Source organism: Lepisosteus oculatus, chromosome 15, assembly GCF_040954835.1.
Source record: "Lepisosteus oculatus isolate fLepOcu1 chromosome 15, fLepOcu1.hap2, whole genome shotgun sequence".
In the NCBI taxonomy this organism is placed as follows: Eukaryota; Metazoa; Chordata; class Actinopteri; order Semionotiformes; family Lepisosteidae; genus Lepisosteus; species Lepisosteus oculatus.
Window position 1 is genome coordinate 5,366,214 of NC_090710.1, and position 25,007 is coordinate 5,391,220.

General features: G+C 36.2%; 1 protein-coding gene across 6 annotated transcripts in view; it reads left to right on the top strand.

The window, feature by feature from the left end:
* Nucleotides 1-25,007, top strand: part of nalcn (sodium leak channel, non-selective) — a 158,016-nt gene that overhangs the window by 5,000 nt on the left and 128,009 nt on the right. For 3 of the 6 annotated variants that reach the window (XM_015363454.2, XM_006638901.3, XM_015363458.2), the window contains exons 2-8: nt 2,383-2,477; nt 2,637-2,698; nt 8,381-8,521; nt 9,691-9,873; nt 20,514-20,597; nt 20,692-20,831; nt 22,364-22,492. In XM_015363454.2, the coding sequence (XP_015218940.2) occupies nt 2,657-2,698; nt 8,381-8,521; nt 9,691-9,873; nt 20,514-20,597; nt 20,692-20,831; nt 22,364-22,492 (719 nt within the window). In that variant the 5' untranslated portion in view covers nt 2,383-2,477; nt 2,637-2,656. The remainder of the gene's footprint in view (nt 1-2,382; nt 2,478-2,636; nt 2,699-8,380; nt 8,522-9,690; nt 9,874-20,513; nt 20,598-20,691; nt 20,832-22,363; nt 22,493-25,007) is intronic. The other 3 variants (XM_015363456.2, XM_015363455.2, XM_006638902.3) reach the window with 3 other exon arrangements.

Sequence of the window (25,007 nt, forward strand, 5' to 3'; positions counted from 1 at the left end):
TACAGTCAACGGGGACTCCTCTATACCACCAATGTGCAGCATCCACCTTACAAGGAATAAGCAGATTTCTAGTAATGGATGGACGACTTAAAACTGATATTTTGAAAGGCAGAGTTCTTAATTTCTTAATTTTTAGTGGAGAACGTTAAATATTAAATTTATCCTTACTATGTTAATAACCTGTACCAGTAAATTAAGACAAGGCAGATTTACTGTCAGAAGTAATTGAAATGTACTCAAACCTAATAAGCTTCTGAATCTAATGTGTGAGTGAAGGTCTGTCGGGGATCAAATCTGGATTAGAAACAATGACAATTGTTTAGGCTCCAAACAATAACGTTTGGAAAGAGTCTTTTATTGGGATGAGTCAAAATGCGGATTCTTTAAGCCAGTGGCTACAGCTAAGAAATGTAGCAGGTGAGTCAATGCATCTTACACAGGTTTAGTTAACAGATCATAAAGTCCCAGAGTTCTTGCACTAGTTGATCAGTGTCAATTCCTGCATGCCTTTCCTTAGTCTTTAATCTTAAACACATTTGTCATACCCTTATAATACATAGCAGATAATAAATCATTCAGATCCTGGTGCATATTCTCTGCCTGCCAAGGTACTTTGCCTGACAGTTCAGAAAATAATTAATTTATTCTGTAGTTTACATCTGTAGTTTACATCAATGAAAACCTTAGAGCCTTAGGTAAGAAAAAGTTAACCCAGTCAGTCTGGGAAGCCTCCAGTTGTACTGTATCTTGCTAATGTTTTACTATTGATAACTTCAGCAGTTTTTTTAACAGAAGTGAGGAGTAAGGTGATATGCATTTATTGATAATTTGGTCAATATTATTCCTTTTTTTATATTCTCTGATGCCTACAGGTTGATTATTTTAACAATTCTTCCAACAGCATACAACTGCCATGTTACATGAAAGTGTTTGCAAACAGGAAGGAAGGGATTGTAAAGTAGTGAGAAAAATAATAGGAGAAATATTTGGTCTGTTGTTGGGGAAGATAAGGATCTATAAAATGTTCATGTATAGGGGTATTTTGGTCACAGTTTTGTTTGGGGGTTGCATAATTTACCAGGTCTATTACTCCTATCCTGGAGTCCTTGCACTGGCTTCTGGTCAAATTCCATGTAGACTTTAAAATCCTCATGCTCATCTATAAGGCTCTGCATGGCTTGGCACCTCAGTATCTGTCTGAACTATTATCACCCTACTCCCCACCTCGCAACCTTCGCTCTTCTAATTCTGCTCTCCTTACTGCCCCCCAAGCCCGTCTACATTGTATGGGTGACAGGGCCTTCTGCTGTTATGCCCCCAAGCTCTGGAACTCTCTCCCCAAGGATATCAGAGAGTCACCTTCTCTAAACTCCTTCATATCCAGACTCAAAACCCTCTTCTTCAGAAAAGCCTTTACTTAACTGGTTTCATTCTTCACCCCTCTGCTTTTCTTAGTACCACCATCCACGGTCTCCTCTTTATATTTTAATTGTGTTTTATCTTGTGTATTCTTCTTATTTATTGTTGTTGTCATACTGTAAAGTGCTTTGAGAAACCACCTTTAAAGGTGCTATATAAAATAAAGTTTTTTATTATTATTATTATAATTGCACTTGATAAATATATGTAAGCTGTTGATACATAACGTATTACCTATGGAACAATCTACTGTACCTTCTGCAAATAATGCTTAGGCTAGATCTTAGTTAGTCATTAGCATTGGCGTTTTTTCCTAAAATATTCAATTTGCAAAACATTTATAATTGACCTTTGCAACTCCTAATCTAAAGTGATAATTTCTGTTGTGAAGGGGAGAAAGAGAGTTTTCTTCCCTATTTTAACATGGTTCCTGATCTCTGACTTTGGTGTAGAGGTATAGATATGCATATATAATAACATACAATCAACAGTGTGGTACTCACATCTGCAGTTTGTGCAGTTTCATTACTGCATTTAAAGACTGTGTGAAACGTGAGTGTTGTTTTTCATAAGAGTTCTATGCATTAGGCATATTTACAGGATATACTGCACATACAGTAAAGGACATATACAGTATTGCACAGTACAGTACTGTATATTGTAAGGCTGACATCAAACATGAAGTGACACTTCAAGACACCCCCATACTATAACAAAATGAAAACCAAATAGGATTTGCCTGCTTGTGCATGTGAAATGGGCAAAAGATTAAGGAATGTACCGTTGCCAATACAAAGCTCTCTGCAGGGCATTTGGAGTCACAGCACAGTGATGCTACCTTGGGTGCAACATAGACGTTCTCCGTGGTACAATTAGCTGCATTTCCCCACAGTCATTGTTGTGGCTCTTGAAGGTAAGTTATTCCCATCATGCTGCTGTAGTCTGATGTCTTTCTGATGACAGGAATCAGGAGGTGTTGAAAACCCCGGCACGTAGTCTCTCGCAGATTTCTCCATCTTTGTTTCCTTGGGATGAGCGCACCCATGAGGAGTCTGACAGTGAGTGACATTGTCCCCTAGGTGGTCTGTCCACGGCCCTCACTGAATGTCGTATATATGCTCTGTCAGCTGTGGTTAACGTTCCTGTCTATATGCAGTATCTGTTGGTTTACCACGTACTGTATGCCATGTTGACTAACTATCATGTGTTATTTGCAGGGTATGCCTGATCGCATGTTATGTGCCGTGCTGGAGCAATTTCAGCATTACTTTTACCTTTGGTATGTGCGCTTTGTTCTCGTGGATTTCATTGCATCTTATTGTCAACTGTATAAAAAGGTCATTGCACAGTGCTCACACAGTCTCAGGTTCCCACATTGTTGTTGCAGACATGTCTTGACATTTTCTTTCCAGGTAAGTTACCAAAGCCATTAAAAGCAAAATCTATCTTTTTCTGTGTCCTGCATGTGTTTTGGCTGATGCTTGCTATAAAGCAGTGCAGTTCATGCCCAATAGTACAGTAGCACTTTAATCTTAATTGTGTTGCCTGACATTTTTGTTTTAGTGTACGAAAGCTTGCCACATTTGTGCTGCATTAGTGTATGTAGTGCACCATTTTCTGTCTGTATGCCATGGATATTTCAAGAAGAAGCAGCTTTCAAAGGGCTTTGGCATATTTGGTTTGTTTCACATTGTGTCAAAACTGACACTGTATTAAAAAAAGTAGCTTAAGTGGGTGGCTGCATCCACATGTGTAGTCTGCAAAGGAACAAGTAAAAGGTTTATTCCATGCTGAAAAGAGAAGAGAGAAAATACTGTACAACGTTTTGGCTGTAAAGCCTTCTTCAGGTGTGAGAAGACAGTCTTTCTCACACCTGAAGAAGGCTTCACAGCCGAAACATTGTATTTTCTCTCTTCTCTTTTCAGCATGGAATAAACCTACAATATTACTTGTTCCTGTATTATAAAAAACAGCTACTGTAGATTCCTTCACATGTGATTTGCGTGTTTCAGGCATTGCACGCATAGACTAGTTGTCAAGCCTCTCACTTCTGAAGGGCATATTTCCAAATGGGCTTCTCATGGTCTCACCTACAGTATGAGGTTTACTACCCTCTTCCCATTAAAAAAAAAAATGTCCTTCGTAACAATTTGAAGTACTTTGGAAAAACACAGTAAGTGTCGTCAAGGAATACATTGCATGATTTGTAATTGCCAGTAAAAACAAATAGGCTAAGGAGATTGTACCTGTTTTTAAATCATGCTGAAAAATAAGAACATTTGCTTAGTTGATGCCCTTATCCAGGGTGACATTACCACGTTAGTTAGTACAAATACTGTATTATACAATACAGTACAAAGTCATAGCACCTTCCATAGAATGTGTGATCCTAACTGAATTCGTACACATTTGAAATGTTTCAGCTTTTACTGTAAGTGTTTTAACAGTTAACACCCATTGTCATGCATGTTTATTATTCGTTTACTGCCTCAAGGGCAGTTGAAAATTAGATGGTTGTTAGCCAAACAAAATGATGTTACTAATACATAAATTTCCAGGAATTATGATCATTCCTATTGTTGCTGCTTTTTAATTAGATTTGTTTAAAGAAATTACCTGTTCATGTCAACTGTGGCATAACACCATCCAATTGTCAGTGTACTGCAGCATTGCTTAAGTACAGTATGAGTCCCCAGTATCTACTGGTACTACAGTGTAATGCAAACATAATTCCACATGTAAGTATACATGTTTCATTTTTCCTTTACATATTGTTTTATACTTTTGTGAGTATAATAATAAAAATATTATTATTATTATTCAATAATAATAGCCTCATTAAGGTGAATGGTTTACAACAGTGCATTGTGTTTCAAATTAAAATAGTAGATGCTCACGTTTGAAGAATTCTGACTAGATGGTTGTGGTAAGGCAGCAGTGTGGTGTAATGGGTAAGGCTCTGGACTCATTACTGGAAGGTTGTGGGGTTAAATCCCATGTGAGGTCCTACTATTGTATCCTTAAGCAAGGCACTTTACTTAAATTGGTCCTGTAAAATGTCCTTGCTGTATAAATGAATACTATATGAGTATACTGTAAGCTCTTTCTGATAAAGGCTCCACTCAAATAATAAGTATAAGATTTCGCATTAGACCAATCGTATGAGGTATTTATGTTCTTCCCATTTCAGATGATAGGTCCTTCGTGACAGTTTGAAATACCCCCAAGTGTCATCTAAGATTACATTGTGTGATTTGTACTGTAGCCCTATGTACTGTTTGAGTAAGGAAATGCAATACTTTGTTTCTATAATGTTAAATTTTAATTGTGCATGTTCATAAGTTTTATAGCAGATTTGACAGATTTTGAAACAAACTCAGTATGACCAGCTTGTAGGAGAGTTTGTTACAGTACATTCTCTTAGTAATCTAGTCATTTGTATATATGATCCATAAACAGTCTGGTTGGCCTAAACTTTAACACATAATTATGTTCGTTACAACGTAGTTGTATTTTTAAAAATAGAATTAGATATGTTTAAAGTAAACAGAATTTAATTGTAAACATTGTAAATAATTGTATTTCTACTGTTACTGTAGGTATTACTGTTTTGACTAATCTTAGGTTATCGAGTGTTTTCTAAGATAGCTCAGATTTAAAACAACTCAGCAAAAAAGAGCAACATGCTGATACACTGTTTGTGTGTATATTGGGGATTTTAAAATGAGCCTTTTAATTGATCAGTCTATCAGGACAATTAATTGTTCAATTAATCTACCGGTTCAGTTCTTACCTCAACCGTATTTCTGGAATATTTTGTTTTAACATGGAATATGAAACAGGCTTTTACGCTCTATCCCTTAGATAAAGAGGAAGAATCTCATTTTTTAAATGTACATTTCCAATTTTTCTCATCCATATCTCGCTTCCTAGTTTTATGTGAAGGTGCATGTTCATAAGTAATGGCTCGAGACATATTTTGCCTATATTACTGTAATTGTTAACAGTCTCATAGCAAAGGGATTGCTGCCAAATGCTGTTGGCTGTCTGAGATCACTCACAATTTCCAATGTAACACAGTAGCTTCACTCAAAATGATAAGTGTAAGATTTCACATCGTACAAATCATACCTACTGTACAGTGGAGAAACTTACTGTTTTCTTGATGGCATTCCATGTGTTTGTAGATGTTAAGGATCATATTGGTTTAAAGTAAAAATAAAAAAAGGATTATGAGGTCAACCCACAACACCTTTTCAAAGCTGTGCTGACAAGTAGAGAAAATAACTGCTTGACCTCATGCAGTAGTTCTTGAAGAATGTTAAAGAAAGCAAACAATATGCAAACAATACGAAGGAATCCCCACCAAAGGAGCATTTAAACAGTGCATTTATACAACTCTGTTAAAAGGATACTAAATGTTTGGCAACTTTTGACTACATGGTATTAATTTGCTTGTAGTTCTGCCATGGAAGACAAGCAAAAATGTCTGCCTTATTGTCCTTGATTTATACTGAGCATGAAACAACATCACTTATAAATGCAACAAATTCATAAGGTTATCAGAGAAATGCCAATGTATTTGTGCTAGCAGGTACACCAACAATTCAATGTGACAAGACCTAGATAAATGTATTATGCTGCTTAACCTTTATCATCAACAGCGTTGACCCAAGGGGTAGTCAGGCTGTACATACAGTATGTAATGCATGATGTTCACTAAGTTTAAGATTCTGCCTTGTGGGATTCTGTCTTACTCCTCTCATAGGGTCTGGTAAAGCATTTTCCCTGGTCTTTTAGCCCTAGATACCACACATTACAGGAGCAACCTGAGAGGATGGGTTGTCATGTTGGGCTGTTGTCACATCACCATGAACCCCACAGAAAGGGCAGCAAGTGAGCACATTGGACATGATGAGTGTACTGTAGTGCCATGTAATCAGATTGCCATTAGTTATTACAAGAGGGCTTGATATCCAACTAGACACTCCTGCCCACTTGTATTTGGAACTCCCGTTGCTTTGTATGTTGAACACAGCAGTTTGTGTATTATTTTGCGTACCTGTTGCACACCACCAGACATGCATTAGAATGATCTTTAGCAAACCTTGATTCTTCAGTAATAGTGTTGCTTATACCATCTCATGAATTTAGGGTGATAAACATTGGTGTGAACTGGGCCCCTGTGTAGTCATCTGTCCAGCAAACAGTATCTGTTTAGCCACCTCCTCTGAACAGCTGAACTGCTGATGTGTGGGATGTTATGACCTAGTGTTTCTGTTGCTGTGGCAGTGTAAAACAATCACAAAAGATGGAGCATGATGATATTTCGATCTTGGCAAGGTGTCATGACTTGTGGTCTCCCAGATCTGTGGCCTATCATTGATGGACTGTGTTTTGGCTATAAACATTCGCACTAATGAGGTGATTTAGTGCTTATGCAACAAAGTCACCCGAGTGTATCACGGTCAGTCATGAATAATCAATTCATGAAATGACACCAAAAACATTTGATCAATATCCAAAATCTGTATATTTTTATTTTATTTTAAAAAACATACTGTACATGCATGAACAGAGCGATAAATTGTTTTGATGCTCAGAATCTTTGGAGTTCAGTTGCACCATTAAAATAATCTTACTGATTATTATTTTTTAAGCTTTTGCCACAGTCTAGTTTTTGTTTTTTAACACACAGGTTTTTTTTTCTAGAACTATAAACTAGAGTAAACTATATTAATTGATGAAGCAGGTGGAATAGAGTGACAAAAATCCCCAATAATTAATATATTTATGTGTATATAATACAGCATGTATATACTGTACGATATGGTATATGTTACCTTTGCTCAATGTACAGAACAGTATACAGGATACACCTCGGAAATGCTGCTCGTTGTGGTCGTTCACTGCGTCTACAGGAAACTCGGCCCCAGCTCCCAGACGGACGTGTGATTGTACGGACGTTTTGTATACGCTCGACTAAGAAAACCGATTGTCTTGAAACCAAAGGCCTTTTGTTTTTTTACTGTAGCCTACGCGATCATATGCACTATGAGAGAGAAACTTCTAACATTTACTTCATTGTGCAAACTACTCTATCTAATCAAAACAGATGAAAGTACTGTAAGGAATAGTTTCAACAAACCTTTTTATCATTTTCACATAAAAATGTTTGATTAATAATATCTGCAGTAATTGTATATCAAATTTCCCTTGTGAACTCCATATGATCTGCAGATACATTTTGCTCATAAATATATAGTACTTCAACCTGATACTAACAACCGCTTTTTCAAATTTGTGTATAGTAAAGAAAATAGTAAGGCATAAGATGTTCACTTACATGTCAAGGAACTAGTCTATATTAATATAATAATAGTAAATTAATTCTTATTGATTCGTTCATACAGGTTATAGAAATACTCAATTGTTAGGGTAGCAAACAGCCATTGATTACTGTAAATTGTTTTTTTTATTCAAAAGGGGGCACCATTGAATATCCATAACAAAAATTGGTGTGTACACATTGGTGTATGAGAGTAAGAAAAAATTACATTAAAGAAACAAAGACTTACTGTAGATGTGAGAGAAAAAGATGAAAACTGATTGGTAGAGTGACCTGTTTCATGACAGATTTTGGTGTCAATTGTTTATCCAAAGTTTGTAAAAGTGTTTTTTTTTCCTCCAATATCTTGGATCAATAGGATTTTTCTAAGGATGATTTCTAAAACCATTTCACATCAGTGCAAATGTGCAGTAATGGTAACTAATAATGCATTTTTTAAGGAATTAAAAGAAACTCAAATTGAGTAACTCATTTTTAAAAATTCTCAGCTCAAGTAAGAATGTTCAAATGATGTATTTCTTTAGGAATGCATGAGTATCCAGTATTTCTGAAAGAGTTTAAATGATGGTTCTTTTATTTTTAACTGCTACCCTTTTTGGTAATTTTTTCCAGATACATTCCCTGTATAGTACCACTAGTCCCAGCATGCTGAAAAGGAAGCAGAGCTCACGGGTTGAGGCCCAACCCATGACTGACTTTGGTCCAGATGAAACCTTAGCAGACAATGCAGATATTCTCTGGATAAACAAACCGGTGAGTAGAGATTTCAGCAACATATGCTGTATACGGTATATATAAAGCTAAAGATTTATGTTCAGCAGGTTTAGTGTGTGTTATGCATTTAACATAGTTACCTTTGTTATTTTCAACTGAATTTGGCCAGTTCTGTTTCCCAGATAAAACTGATTAAATTAAAATTAATTGCAGCTATAATATGGATAATAACAGGGACACTTTAGATTGGGTATCAGTTAATAACTACAGTATTTGCCCAGATATTAGGGTGCAGTAACAAGTGCAATTCTACATAGGCAGGCACAGGAAACAGGCACACAGGCATAGAGCACAAAGCCAGTGGTTTTATATAGAGTGCGAGGTAACAAAACAAAAACCTCAGCTCTTCCTTGAGCTTACAATGGACTTCATTGTTCTCACCACTCATAGCCAGATAGTGCCTCCCATCTTCCACAATAATATCACCAAAGCTCAGTCTCTCTCTCCAAGACTCTCCAATTTTTTCACAAACACTTCCTCACAAAACTCTTATCAAAACTACAGTATGCTTCTCTACATAATGCGTTCCAAAACTGTTCCTGGTCGTTCTCCATGTCTTCCCTCTAGCAATTTGGCACACTGAGGCTCTGCCCTCTGTTCACAGGTGGCAATTAAAATCCACCCTAGAAGCCTTTACTTCCTGGCTTTAAAACGATAATCTTTTCAGAACTGGTCACATGATCAAAGGTAGCGTCTCATTCCCCACATCATCTCATTCCCTACAGGATTTTGTGAAATTTGGTTCAGACAGGGATCACCATCTTGTCTGAATCTATTGCGCTCTTACACATGGCGCTCTTGTGCTATATTCTGTATATAAATCAATTAGTACTGTTTGTTTTTATTATATTGTATTCGTATTTATAATTAAAATGATGTTATTAATGTTTATAAATGGTTCAAAATAACTTGTATTGCAAAGAATATAAAAGGATAATCAGGAGCAGTTTAACCAGTGTCCCAAAATCACAAGGATCTCAAAATCACCATCCAGGTGTTGGTCTTCAGTACCCTAATTAGAGGGGATTCACCACCTGCAACAATCTTCGTAAAGGCAAATTTTCCCATCTGGCAACAGATGTTTGGGAATGTTCTGTAAGCCAAGTTGGCAGACAGTAACAATTATTCTTCAATTTCTCTTTCTTCAGTGGGTGCACTCTTTGCTGAGAGCATGTGCAATCATCAGCGTCATATCTGTGTGCATGAACACGCCAAAGACGTTTGAACACTACCCTCCTCTTCAGTATGTGACCTTTGCCCTGGACACCCTGCTCATGTTCCTGTACACTGCCGAGATGATTGCAAAAATGCACATCAGGGGCATAGTTAAGGTATGTATTATTTTAGATCATAAAGGGAAAAGCCATTTGTATCATTATCATTTGAACCTCATTTCAATTTTGAACTGACATTGTTTCTGGCAATACATTTTTTTTTGCCAATATTAGGTATGGGAGGTTGTCAGACATAAGCTCTGACTTAAGGTATGAAGGATACATTTCTGGATTTTATATTCTTAAATAAGTTAGCAATTAAAGTGGAGTGGTGTTGTAGTGGTTAGCATTGCTGCCTTGCAGCCAAGGAGTCCTGGATTCAATTCAAGACTTGGGGATCTATCTGTGTGGAGCTTGTATGTTCTCCCTGTGTTCATGTGAGTTTCCTCCCACAGTCCAAAGATATACTGGTTGGTTAACAGATGTCTGGAACAATTGGCCCTGGTGTGAGTGTGTGTGGACTGGTTTCTAATTCAGGGTGGACCCTGCCTTGTGCCTGTTGCTTGCCAGGATTGGCTTTAGCTCCCCTGCAACCCTGTACTGGATAGTGATAGTGGATTGCACTGGATTAGTAAATGGATGGATGGAAGTACACAATAAGCTTCATGAGTTATTGTAATACATGTTTTGCTAAAATTAAAATATGTAGAAATCTAAAACATCTGAAGAAATGCATTTATTCCCTTTTTTCCTTCACTTTTTATTTAAAATGATAAAACAGACTGAGTTTGAACACCGTGGGCAGCTGCTTTATTAATAGCACCTAATTACCAGAAAAGAAAGTCAGACAGCTTAATTGGCAAATTAAATATGAGAAAAGGGGTCATGTGCAGTAAATCACTGTCAGCTGAACAATCAGGGATTTATAAGGATTGTAAAGGGAACATTTTCTACTGCCTGGCATGTCAGGCGGGCCTTCTACTGTCATTTTTGTACCATTTCATTATTAACATTGAGTCACAAAAACAAACTGTAATCATCACAAACAAGTTGTTGAGCATTGCAGATACATTTTAAACATACAATATACATATAGTAAATCAATATCATCTGCTGTTTTTTTATGTTAACATTTTGGATCCTAAAGATCTCTTTTTTAAAATGGCATAACAGTACACTTAGAGTGTAAAAGTATGTATAAAAGATCTCGCTTAGAAAAGTTGATCACAACTGAAAATGTAGACAGAAAACCCATGATGTTTTCATGGGCAGAAACACTTAACGCTTAGGAGTAAGTTCCACTTAATAACATTAAGCACTGCCAAATGAAAACAAATGCTAACAAGAATGCTAAAAGCATGGTAAAAGCAAGCAAATTGCTGTGCAAATTGCCATAAGAGAGTTGGAAATTATTAAAGTCTGCAAAGTGCTCTTCTGAAATGTCACTCGTAGCAGGTGAAACTGCAAATGCGGCTTGAAGGTAGAAAATGGTATCACCCTTATGAACTAGAGCTGAAACCCAGCAGGAAACAGCCTGTCGTTCGGAAAATGCCACTGGTGACAGGTGACAATCAGAATGCCATGTGTCAAAGGCTGTGATATTTTGAAATAAATTGTAAAGCAAAAATAGTTTTTTGTCTGGAAGTGATGAACTGTGACGCAAACAGCCTGAAAATGCTCAACAAATTACTTGCCTAAGACACAGGACATCTTGATTCAGGTGGAATATTCTCAATATAAAAGTGCAGGGTAAAGTGCGATTCCTTTTTATATACTATAGCAACTGTTTTTTATGCATAAATACAATGACAATTTAAATGTCGATGAATAAAAGCAAAATTATCCTTTAAAAACAAGATTGCCATGATTCCTTGAAATTGTCAAGAAAACTTTACAGTCCCCAGGTACTCACCTATAGCATAACCCTATACCTATAGCATGACCCTGCCTTGCCATATTGGAGTAAGAGCTATGTTTTTTTTTTACAGCCTAAAAGCAATTTTAATATTGTTACAAACAAAGCAGACGTCATACAGTATATTTCTGATAAAACACGCAAAGAGGAATTTGTTTTCCTGTAATGACTGCAGCTTATACTGTATCTGTGTGAGACAATTTAAAAATACAACAAGGACAGTTTATTTTAAAAGCAAATATTGTCTGAATAAAAAATGGATTTAGCAGCACAGTTTATTATTGGTCTTATCTTCTGCTGGTGAAGCGTAAGTTGATAAAGTAACTGTTCTGTTATCAAAAATATTGTGGGCCTTCAGATATTTCTAACATTTATTTATATACATGACGTGTTGGACATTAAACATTAAATGTTTGTATGTTTTATGTGTATATTAAGTTCTAATGATTTTTTGAAAAGTAAGATCTAATAATCCCTTAAAACATTAATGATAAGTGAAAAGTTATAACTATACAATGCATAGAGTGCCCTCCAGATTTATTTATAACCCCCATAGTGAGTTATGGATTGGACACATGTCTTGCTTGAAAAATCTAATTTTACAATTATTAGAACTACTGTGCAATACTAGTGTGATCATAATAGTATTGCACAGAGCAGGGCCCTATTTTACGCTCACATTTGAGTGTGCCAATTAAAATACCTTGTGTTTCACATCGAGGGGCCCTCCTGGTGGCCTCAGTGCCCTAGACAGTCGTCTAGTTTGCCTATGCCCAGGGCCTATTCCCAAATTCGTATTTGTCATTGTATTCCAGAAAATAAGAGGGTCAGATTTATTCACATCTAGGAGTATTCCTTTAAATAACAGAACAAGAACAAATCAATAGTAACATTCTGCTCTGCACTGCTCAGGAAGTGAAATGGAAGCTTCTGGAACTACTGTATATGGAGGCCTGTAAAGGTTTCCTGTTTCCCTGGGATATAACAGGAGGGAACCTACTAAAACATTCAATAGTAGCATCATCAGGGTTAAGGTCAGAGACCTCTTTGAGTACTAGAGACCTCCAGGAGGTGCGGGAAAGCTATTGAACAATCAACAAAAAACGATTTCTACTACAGTTCCATTATTTAGACATTTAAAGCTGCTGGTACTGTATAGTGGCCACACTGTCAGAAAGAGGACACAAGTTCATCTGGCCTTCACGTGCTGTGAAACAAGTAATAAGAGGTAACTGTAAATTCAAAGGCAACACTTGGAGATCTCTAATACCCTCTGGCAATATTCAACATACAAAGTATCATAAAAATTACCATTTGAACTTCCATGTGGCATTCATAGTGGGGCTGCAAGAAGAAGAAGCCTCTTCGTTGGGTAAAACACAAGAAGATGTTAAAAAATATATATATATATTTTTATTATAACCATCACTACAGTGTATAAAAATTGATCACCAACATTGATATGCATGAAATCGGGTGAATACCATTAATGAATTTGAATTAAATGAAATAAATGAAGGGTGTATTAATATAGGTATTTAATATGTGTTTGTGTTTTTCTCTAAACATATACTGTATCTTAAAGAGGTGCATACTGGATTACATTTTTTGTTTATGTGATATTGCATACTGTGAGGTTTTTAACAAATTCCTCACAAAAAATCCCTTTACTCTTTAGGGAAACAAAGAAAACGGGCCTAATTGTAATTGAGCATAGTTGATGCCCTTTATTTCTTTGATTTGTGTATTTATACCAAATTATGGAGAAATAATAAGCATGAATCTGGCTTTGTCTTGTTTTAGGGGTGTACAGTACATAATTTTATAAATCCCTTTATCAATTTTATCAACTCTACCTGCCGAAAAGTAAAGAACTGTGACTTGTCAATAGACTTAATCATTGGACCATATTTACCGTGGAGGCACTTGCTTAAACTTTTATTCAAAGTTTCTTTTTATTAATATCTTGAGTGGTTTAGAATTGTCACTGCCGTCCATAACCACATTTCATCATTATTTGCATGCAAATATTTGTATACAGCCGTATTAAACATTAAGCACAAAGTTTGAAACAATTTGAGTTCGCATTAGTCATTTTTAAATACAATGCTCTTTGCTGTGATCCTCATTATTGAATTTGTCTGTGGTCCCAACAGAGATATCTCATGCATGTGAAGGGTTTGTACCAATTCTGTTTTTCATTAACTACTTTCATTGTTGACTTGATTTGATAATTATTTAAAATTCTTAGCCATTCATATGCATTAAATCACGTTCTCTTAATCAGTATACAGTACATAAAATATGCCAGTAATATTTGACCTAGGTTCCTTTTTATGTTATTTATATAACGTTTAATAAACAATTACCCTGGTAAGACAGAAAAAAAAACATTTTTTAACAATGTTTTTTTCAAAAGAAAACATAAATATGTTAATGTATTGTGTTAAAAATCATGGTTAAGAAGAATTCATAGCACTGATTTCCTTTAATTCTAGTTCAGATAAAATATATTTTCCATAAAAAATACTGTGGAGGAAACATATGTAATATAATTGCCAGTTATTGGATTCTTTAATTAAATTCTTAAATTAAATATATATTTTATATAATGATAACATTATACAAACTTTGAAATATTGAATTACTCTTGAGAGGACTTCTGGTGGCTCTCTGCCAAAATAACATCTTAATCTAAAGGGGCTACACTCAGCATTCTTTTTTTTCAGTTAAGTGCAACTTCAGTTTAGAGAAGCTTTCATAGCTCTGCTGTTATTCAGGCCCCTGAGAGCTGTATCTCATTAGATATGGATCTGGGCACCCTCTTCCCTCTAGGGAAAAAACCCAGAAAGAATCTTCTTACTAAGGTTCAGCACCAGACACCACACTTTTCTGAAAGCACCCACTGGGGAGTGAAACCATTTCTCTCAGTTTCACAATTCTGTTCACTGGGATTTCATTGTGGGTTGCCAGAGAACTCTCGGAAAACCCATCTCCGTGCTGATGTTAAAGTTGTCACTCAGCATTTTTCTGGAGATCATCTAATCTCAGCCTCAGAATATGGAGCAGAGGATTGTGACTACTCCATCATCTGATGCCAAGCAAAGTATGGTGGGGGATTTTATCTGGGTTGCCCAAAACCTGACAGCATTGGATTTCAAGAAGAAGAAGTCTCTGCTTCAGTCCCACCTGCCTAAATTGGAAGGTGGAAGCCACTTATCTAACTAAAGTATTGTCAGTCTGCTGGAAGGTGTTTAGTAAGGAAAGCTTCCTTTCTTTTTACAAAACTCTCTGCTAAGATGGCTAGCATCAACAGTTACCACAAGTGAACTAGGTTGTATTTTCTGTTTTCAACTGTTTTCAAGTCTTTTTTTTTTTTGGACCCATCACATTTGATAAAGCTGACCCATCACATTGGGATCAGAGCGCTTAAATTGTAAAGCCTTTCATCAAACTGTGATGTGATGTTTCAAGTAGCGAGGATCTTGCACAGTAATATGCAGTGGTGTGAAAAAGTGTTTGCCCCCTTTTCACACAGGGCCATCTAGGTTTGGATTTATTTTTCCTTAATAATAAAAAACCTTCATTTAAAAACTGCATTTTGTGTTTACTTGTGTTATCTTTGTCTAATATTTCAATTTGTTTGATGATCTGAAACATTTCAGTGTGACAAACATGCAAAAAAATAAGAAATCAGGAAGGGGGCAAACACTTCTTCACGCCACTGTACAGTACAAGACACGGCTACTCTGCTCTCAACATGCTGAACTCACTAATAGGTTTCTCACACTACAGTAGGCCAAAACAAAACGGGTGTCTAGCTCCTATTGAGGCAATCAATAACAATAATAATGTTGTATTCTGTAACTGTAAATCTGTAAATTTCTCCAAGACATCTCTATGCTTCAAAGACGGGGCCAAGATAAGAATTTTTTAACTTACTGAAATCAACTCAGTTAACTCCTCAATAAAACAGGCTGAGCATTTATATGTTCTTTTACAGTTGAAAGAATGGAAGCAGTTGTTTGTACAGTAGCTCAATCTGTGTAAGGGTGAAAACCTCCTAGCTAAGACGGCATTCCACCTCTGTTGCTACTAGTGGTGTGTGATCAGGTATGTCCTTAATTTTAAACTGCAGTATAGTTTTTCAGTTCAAACTATCTCTTTTAATAATGATCCAAACCAGGTCTTTTTTTGAAAAACGGAAAAGTAGACACCATAGAATGCTATTGTTACAGGTTGTTTTCTCTATTAGACTCAGATACAGAATAAAGATATTTGCAAAAGTTTATTCGAAGCAGATTGAGACCTACAGTACATGTACAGTATAGTACATGTATCACCTGATGAATCTTGATCAGACAGACCTCTTGTACGGGCTATCTGTATAGCCTGTTACTGTACATTCTGGGTCTGACGGACTGCCTGGAGTCAAGGTAAAGGAACAATAAGCACATCCAAGGAAGGTGTTCCTTATTCTCACTCCCAGCTTTTCATTTCTTTTGCTTTCTCCTCTTTACAGTAGCTCTTATTCCTGTGCTCTTCCTTTCATCTTTACACGTCTGCATCTCACAGCCAAAAACAATGTGCATTTCGGTTTTTGACAGTTCAGTGTGGAATTAACTTTAAAATATCAGCATTACACCAACTGATAAAGACAAGTACCCATACTGATCACTTTCCTGTTCGATGTTTCTTGTCTAACGCAATTATTAAGACAAAGTCTTAAAGTCGCAATTATTAAGACAAAGACAAAGTCAATTATTAGACAATAAAGTCTAACAAAGTTATTAAGTAGGCTGATGATAAAGGGAACCTTTATCATCAGCCTACTTAATAACTTTGTTAGACGTTATTGTTATTTTCAATACATTTGTTGAAATCCAACCTTATTTAAACTCACTAATATAGCTATTTCTTTCCATCTTGTGATGTGTACCCTCACCCAGTCTGCATATACAATTGTATATTCTGCTAGCATGTCGGTGTTTAATTTGAAAACACTTACCTGTTATGGAGGATCCAGGAACATACTGTACTGTAAAAAAAATTAAAATGAGAGGCCATTCAGTCCATCTAGTCATTTTAGTAGTTAGTAACTAATTAATCCAAGTATCTCATCCAGCCACCAGATTATTGATTTCAACAACATGGCTGTGTAGCTTGTTCCAGACTCCCACAGCATTTTGGATAAAGAAGTGTTTTAAATACACTTCCACATAGTTTCCACTTTCTCTGATTCCTCTGTTTCTTGGCTTTAGCAGGCTGAGATGAGAGAAAGAACAGAAAAGGACTAGTAAATAGGATTATTTCTCTGGCATATTAAAACTGCAGCTATGGTTTACCCACCAACGCTACAGGCTAAAACAACATTTAGTCATAGGGCCAAAAATTTAGCCTAGAAAGTAGTTACCAGCTGGCTGCCAGCCTGCTTCCTCAACACCCTCTCTCCACCCATTTATTCACACAGGTGCTTAGCTGAGTAACAAAGTATTTCTGCCAGCTATTATTGTTAAGAAGACAAAACAAAAGAAACAAAAGAAAGCAAAAGAAAAGATTTTATGTGTAGAAATGTAAAAATAATCAATTTACCCATATACCTTAAGGCACCAGGGGAGGTGGCCACCTGGTTAGTACTCTTTTTGAACTTTGAGGTGTTAGAGATTCTGTCACTCCTTGTACATTGCCTGGTAGTGTAGAATTTGACTATTTTTGGAATTGCTTTGCTACTCTTTCTCGTCTAAACCTCTGTTCAGTTATTCTTATAGGAATGTTGTTTGGGATACAATGTGGCCCAGTAATGAAACTGCTTCTTACATATTTAACAGTGGAATTGTCCTTTGGGTTTACTCTATTTATACAATAGGCTCCCAGATGACCTCTTGAGGAAGGGGTGTGTGGTGACACACCCCATTGTCCTGTTCAGATGTAGTCGTTAAGAGTTACTGTATCTACCTGGCTTTAAATACAAGCTTTGATGTAAGAAGCTTCATAAAGAAAGTGTGCTTGAGATCCTGAATATGATTAAAGCAGATTTCACTATGGTCTTTACAACTTTACAGGCTGCACTAAACCATGGTATTTCCATTATAAAAGTCACATAACCTCCTCACATTTTGTATATTTCATGATCACTACTTCATTTTTTCCAAAATACTGATAACAAAGTATAACCAGGTTTTTACATGATCTTTACATTATAATTCCCAGGTAGCAATGCATCTTGAGGTTTGTGGGTCTAGGTGATGTAAGTAAGTGATGTAAGGAGTAAGTTGTGTAGCTTTGCATGAGTGTAATGACCAATTGCACACTACATACTGTACTGTACTATAAATGTGGGCTCAGATGGAGATCTCATTTTGAAAGGGGTTGCATTTTTCATTTTTTCAAAAGTATCCTTACTACCGCTGTATAAATAGCACAGATTTAAAATATCAGTAGTTCTAGGAGAGTTAAAAATTATACATCAAACTGTTTGGGGCTGCTGCATTGATAATTTGATTTGTACTCATTTCCTGGGTCTTTGGCATTTAATTTTGCCTTCAGATAAATGTCTAACTCGTTTATCATGATTATTGTATTGCAAGTGATTCTTAAGGCAGATTAAAGTCAGTTTTCTTAATTGACCTTAATCTGAATGACTGGATGTTATTTTATATCATTTTGGATAGTATTACCTATCTTGAAGTATAATTCCTCACCTTATTAGTCATATAGTTGCTCTTTTGACCTTACGTTATTTGGAAAGAATAGTTATTTCTTAGTCTTAGAAATATATTTTATAAGAGAACCAGTTTAGACTCCTAAGCAAGACTTGGTTAAGGGATGTGAGAACGGACAGAATTTTAAGATATTTACAGTGACCTGCAAAAGTATTAAAACCCTAAGGTATTCTATTTTTGAAACTACAAAATGATACATACACATTTTTTAAATATTTTATTAAAAATTGGAATGCTCAAACTGAAGACATCTATAAGTAGGATAAGTTACAGTAAATGTCAACAAAAACTAAAGTGTACAAAGACCATCAATATTTGGTAGAAGCAACTTCGGCAGGAATTGTAGCCACAAAAGTCCCCATCGCCTTTTCGATTGCCTTTTTGGTTCAGTTTGTGGCCGTTTTCCTTGACAGATTTTATCAAGCTCTCCAGTTGCTAGAGGAATGCTTATGGACATTGGTTTAAAGTCTTTCCACAAATACCCAGTTGGATCCAAGTCAGGATTTTGAGGGCCACTCAAGGACATTTTTATTCCGTCTAATTCTTAAGCCACTCCATCCTGTTGAAAAATGACGTTTTGTCCAAGTTTGAGATATTTAGCAAGCTAAAGCAGCTTTTCCTGTAGGATTGACCTGAATTTTTCTTCATCTGTTTTATCCTTAGTCCTGCCCAGCTTCTCAGTCCCTGCTAATAAGAAGCAGAACAATAACATAATGTGGCTGAAACCATGTTTGACAGTAGGGATGGTGTTTTGACTGAGTTATGTACTGTGTTTCTTGATTTAGACCATACATTTCCAATGCCACATAACAGTACCAATTGTATGCTTTGTTTCTAACAGGCATGCAGGATTTGAGATGTTTTTTCAGCAATGTCTTCCTTCTTTCCACTCAGCCATATATGCCAGCCTTGTCTCATGGACAATTTCTTCTATCTCAGACATTCTCTTTCAGAGTTGCTGTTGGCTTTATGGTGGTATTAATCAGTGTTCTCCCTGCCTGGCTGCTTAGATTGGAAGGTAACCATGAACTAGGCAGCATCTGGTGCCTTTCACTTCCAAGTCATTGACATATTAATGGTCTTTCAAATATTTTTATCCCTTTCTCTTGATCTCTGCCTCAATAAAACTTTGAGTCCTTTAAATCCTCTACCTGTCAGAAGAACATTAGAGAGGCAAATAAATGTATGGAATATATTGAGACAGATGTCTTTATTACAAAATCATGGGATCTATATAGTCAGAGACCCCTCAGATAATTATGTGGGTAAGGTCATTTTGTGCACCTAATTTAATTTAGCAAAGAATATGGAAAGGTGCCATCGTGACTTTTCCCTTTTTATTTCATATGATCTGTTTACTTCTTTTCTTTTTCATTTGTATAATGAATGTGTGGAGTAGGTTGTGTGTAAATAACAGAATAATACCTGTCTCTGTAATTGCTACTTCAGAGTGTTATTATTGCAAGATTTGAAGCAGCAAAACATGAAAACTGTGCAGAAGTCTGAATATTGTTCTTATTATTGAATACTGAAAAATATTGAATAATATTATATTATTGAATGCATAATAGTAAGTACTTACTGTGTGTGATTTTCATCTGTCACACGCACAGTTTATATGGGTATCATAAGTGGTTACATGACAAGAAGTCTTTATATGCAACTCCAAACTCACATTAACTGAAATCGTTCTTTAAATTGAATTATTTACCTTTGTATTATAAGCAATTTATGCCTTTTGTGTTCTTCTTCAATGTCAGTAATGAAGTATTCATATTTATCAATTGATACATACAGTACAATAATGTAATTTTGATATTATTTTAAAAAATATAGATTTTGTTTTTATTTTTTATAAAGCCATTGTGTAATTGCACTGGCAATCAAATTGTGACCACATTTCTGAAAAGGCGAGCTTGGGTTAATAGGAAGCCAATGAAATCTGAGTCCTACCATATGTTCTGACATTTCCTTGCCCAGTTTTATTCCTCCAGTGGTTTCACAGCATCTGCAATTCACCTGTTGACTTTCCGTTTCAAGATCAGATTTAAAATATTGGATTTACGTGTGAACTAAAGAATCATAACTGAAATGTGTTGAAATGTTTTTTCTCTTTTTAGGGGGATAACTCCTATGTAAAGGACCGTTGGTGTGTGTTTGATGGCATCATGGTTTTTTGTCTTTGGGTTTCTTTGGTACTACAGGTAATTAAAAATATTGATCATTTGTTTCCTGGCTTTGTGGCTGTGAACTGTTTAACTGATTGGACAATTGTTTCTATTCCATTGTTTTTGTTAGGTGTTTGAAATAGCAGAGCTGGTCGACCAGATGTCACCTTGGGGAATGCTGAGAATACCAAGAGCCCTTATAATGATTAGAGCTTTCCGAATTTACTTCAGATTTGAGCTGCCGCGCACGAGAATTACAAATATTTTGAAGTAAGATAGATGTTTCTTGAAATTCTAATGTGTTTATTTAAAAAATACAATTCCTTGTAAAAAAATTCAGTCTCTTGCTCAGTTTACACATTTCCCTGTTATTTTAGGCACTAACCACTCCACACACGCTCTGCAAAAAAAACAGGAAAAATAGATCATTAATATTGGGAAGTGTTAATTCATTAATTAACTCAGGTGAATTAATGAAAAAAACTCTCTTATATTACCTTACTGAGCCACACAATTAGTTAGATTACCTCTATCTTTGGAAAATGTAGGTTATCATGATTTCAGAATAAATATATTGTATCTGTCTCTATAAGGTCCCCATGAAGACCAAGGAGCAATAACTCACGGATAAATGTTTAAAAAGCCACAAACGAAGAGAAAAGGGTAAACATTTCAAAGACCCTTAATATTGCTTTAATCATGGTGAAGCTAATCATAAAGAAGTAGAAAGTACCTAAACACTGCCTAAATCAGGCTATTCCTAGCTACAGTAAGTAAGGAAGCCACTGTGAGGCCAAAAGGTCTTTCAAAGAACTACAAAGTTCAGTAGCTGGGGCATGAGTAAACATCAAGGTGTCAACAGTATTCCTGTCACTTCATTGAAGGGACTGCATGTAACTGAAGAAAAAAAAACACCTACAAAACACCTACATGAATCTGCAAACATGTATGCAAAGGGGATTTGTGATCTGACAGGACAAAATTGGCTATTTTTAATTTAAATTCAACGCATTACTGTACATCACACATAAACCCAACATACAGTAGTACAGTACATCACTAAGTAAACACTCTCTGTAAGTAAAAGGATGGTGGCAAACTTACAGTATGTAATAGTCCTGCTTCTTGTCAGCAAGGAATAGGAAACCCTTCAAGACACGGGGGAGCATAGATGGAACAAAGCACTGGCAAATCGTAGAGGAAAACTGCTTCAGATCTAAAACTGGGATGAGAATTTCACCTTTCAGCAGGAGAATAAGATTTTAAATGTCATTGAGTGGGCCTGTCTTGGATCGTGTGGAAAATCTCTGGAAACATTTGAAAATCCATATATCTTGACTTCAGTCCTGTGGAAAATCTCTGGAAACATTTGAAAACTACAATCCATAATTGATCCCCAAGCCACTTGAGAGCTTGACCAAATCTGCCAAGACGAATGGGCAAAAATTGAACCAAGTCAGTATGCAAAGCTGGGAGAGACTTACCCTAGTTAAACTGTATTTGTTGCCAACCATTTTTCTACTAAATGTTGAATCACGTTGGAATATCCTGATTGCATACTGTAGGTATTTTGTTTATTTCTCTTAAGTTTTTGCTGACATTTGCTGTAAATTCTTACCCTATAAATCTTCAGTATGAACATTTAGGTTTTGAATAAATACATTTAAAACACTGTGTAGAGTATGTATCTTTTTGTAATTTCACAACATGGGACACAATAGGGAGGATCTGATTTGTTTGTGAAATCAGTATATGACTTTGTGATTGTGGAAATTGATTTGCTGTTCTGTTTCTCACCTTAGGCGCTCTGGAGAACAGATCTGGAGTGTGTCCATATTCCTGCTTTTCTTCCTTCTCCTGTATGGAATTCTCGGAGTTCAGATGTTTGGAACATTTACTTACCATTGTGTGACCAATGATACACAGCCAGGGTAAGTTATCTTTTCTTCTTGCAGCAAATCACCCCCCCCCCCCCAAACAACTTGACATGACCCTCACAAACATCCATGACATTAATTTTTCAAACCGGCAAGAAAAAAACAAGAATTACAAAGTATGAGTCAGGTGGACATCTGTTAACTGAAATAACCCCTTTTGCCCTTTAAGATACTGTCACGCCCTCTGCAGCCAGAGGGCGCTCCTTCTCTGTCCTGTCCCCAGTTTCCGGTCTGCTGTCCTTCCTGTCCCTCTTTTCCTTGGGCTATATATTTCCGGGTCTTGCACTCTGTCCTCGCTCAGCATTGATGTTCGGATGTCCTGAGACCCGCCTATCACCAGGGCGCCCCACGTCCGCTCCCTGAGTGCATAGGTTTCTATACGGCATTCCTGAACTCTTTGCACTAATGAGCCCGGGCCTTTTTCCCGTCTCGCCGCTACGCATATGGGTCTTTTTACGCTCTCCTGCTCTCCACAGTTAGTCCCTTTGGACGTCCGTGACAGATACCAGTTGAGTCTAGATGTGGAGAGAAAAAAACGCCTCGGTTACATAATCAACATTTTGTCATAGGTTCATTCTGAGAGCCTTGACTATTTCTTTGCAATCAGCAGTGGACAGACAGCAAACTAGATTTTCTTTCTGAGTTTTGTCTACAACAGCATAGCTGGAACGTTTTAGACCTACAGAATTTCAAAATGTTCTGAGGATATGAATGGACAGAATATCCACAGGGGCCTCTCTTTGCAGATTTGTATCCTTTGTGGACAGTGTAAGACCCATAAGTTTAAACTACTGTACATGATAATGTATTTTTATTTAAATATATGATTTTTTAAATGATTTAAAACAGAAAACAGGAGGCATTTATTATACAAAGGGTTTGGGAGAGCCAGCCAATCAGCCATGGTGTTGAAACTGGTTTCTTTCAAGAAGAGATCCTCAGATTACCTACTAAAGTAATAACACACAGGCTGAGTGGCCTCCTCTCGTTTATTAAGCTTTCTTATATTATCATCAGTGAAACACATGAAGAAATCAGGACTTGCTTGTAAACTTTAAATTAAACCTTACGTGTTGGTCCTTGGAACAAGTTTTTAAAGTGAGCTGAAGCACATCAGTGCGGGTGCATTCAGTGTTAACTGTTTATAATGCCACTGCCTTCCTGTAATTGACATTTAAAGGCCATAGACGATATACAGTAGTGCTTCTCAAATTTGCTAAAAATGTTAATGGTTTGTACATTGATCACAATCCTTTAGCTAAAAATGTCCATACTTTGAATTTTGCCAATGGGAAAGATCGACAATGGGACAGTTACTTTTATGTCAGGAACCATGAAAAATGTGGTAACACTGTTAACTAAAAATGTACTGGTTTTGTTGCCAACTTTTGTACTGGTACCAAAAAGCCAGACCACGAATACAGTTTCTCATCTGTATATCATCAGTCTGGTTTAGTACTCTGTGTGGGTTAAAATGTTTGAAGGTACAGTATATTATTCATTCATGAAGTCAAAACACCTTGAATAAGAACATTGTCCAAATTATTGCTCTTGATGTTGCAAGGGTACGTGGCTGTGGTTTTGTGTAATTGTGTGATTGTAATCTGAGCATTTGGCCCATTAGACAATTTGGATTGGTTTCTCAGATGTACAGTACAGTTAGATTACTAACTTTGTGGTCTTTATATTTTAGTATGATTTACAAGAAACTTGCAGAATTAAAATAACTATTGTATGAAATGGCTGCTTTCTACTAAAACCCATGGGGTGACTGATTTCTTTGCTTTAAAAAAAAACTCCCGATGTTGTGCTGTGTTGTAGTGTTAAAGAACATAAGAAAATTGAAATAACAAAGGACCAAGTCTAAAATCTAAATTTACAGAGTGTTCTTACAGTCACCAATGCTGTGTGTACTATGGAGGCCATTTTCTGTGATGTCTTTTAGAAAAGCAGATAAAACGGTAGGTAGGTAATTGGTAGGTAGGTAATTGATTTAAGCGACTAAGATAAATTATGATTTGGGAACGAATTAAAGAAATATGTACTGTATGTACTCACAAAAGTGCTTTAATAAGGTACAAAACAGTCTGTTAAGTGGGAATGCATTTGACTTTTTAACCTGACATAAAAGTATTTAAAACGAATGTTCATAATGTCTTTTTTTGATTATTCAGGTTATGGTCCAGCTCTGCCTGCATTCCACAGATTAGGATTCCCTATTGATTCTTCTCTCTGCCATCATGAAATGAAGGAAATCATCACCTAATTAAAATGTGCAAATGTGTCTTAACAAAAGTTATTAATGCCATTTGCAAATCCAGGTTAAATTAAGATTGAAGGACATTGGTAAAAATACCTTTGGGCATTTTATACTCCAGCTGGAAGTATAAAGGCTGCAAAGAGGAAAATATTTAACATTTGTACCTTGACGGGCTGCATGAAGGGTTGTGTCAAGCAAAACAGTGTGAGAAATTTGCTCTTTAGATGAACTATCTGGGGGAAGCAGCAT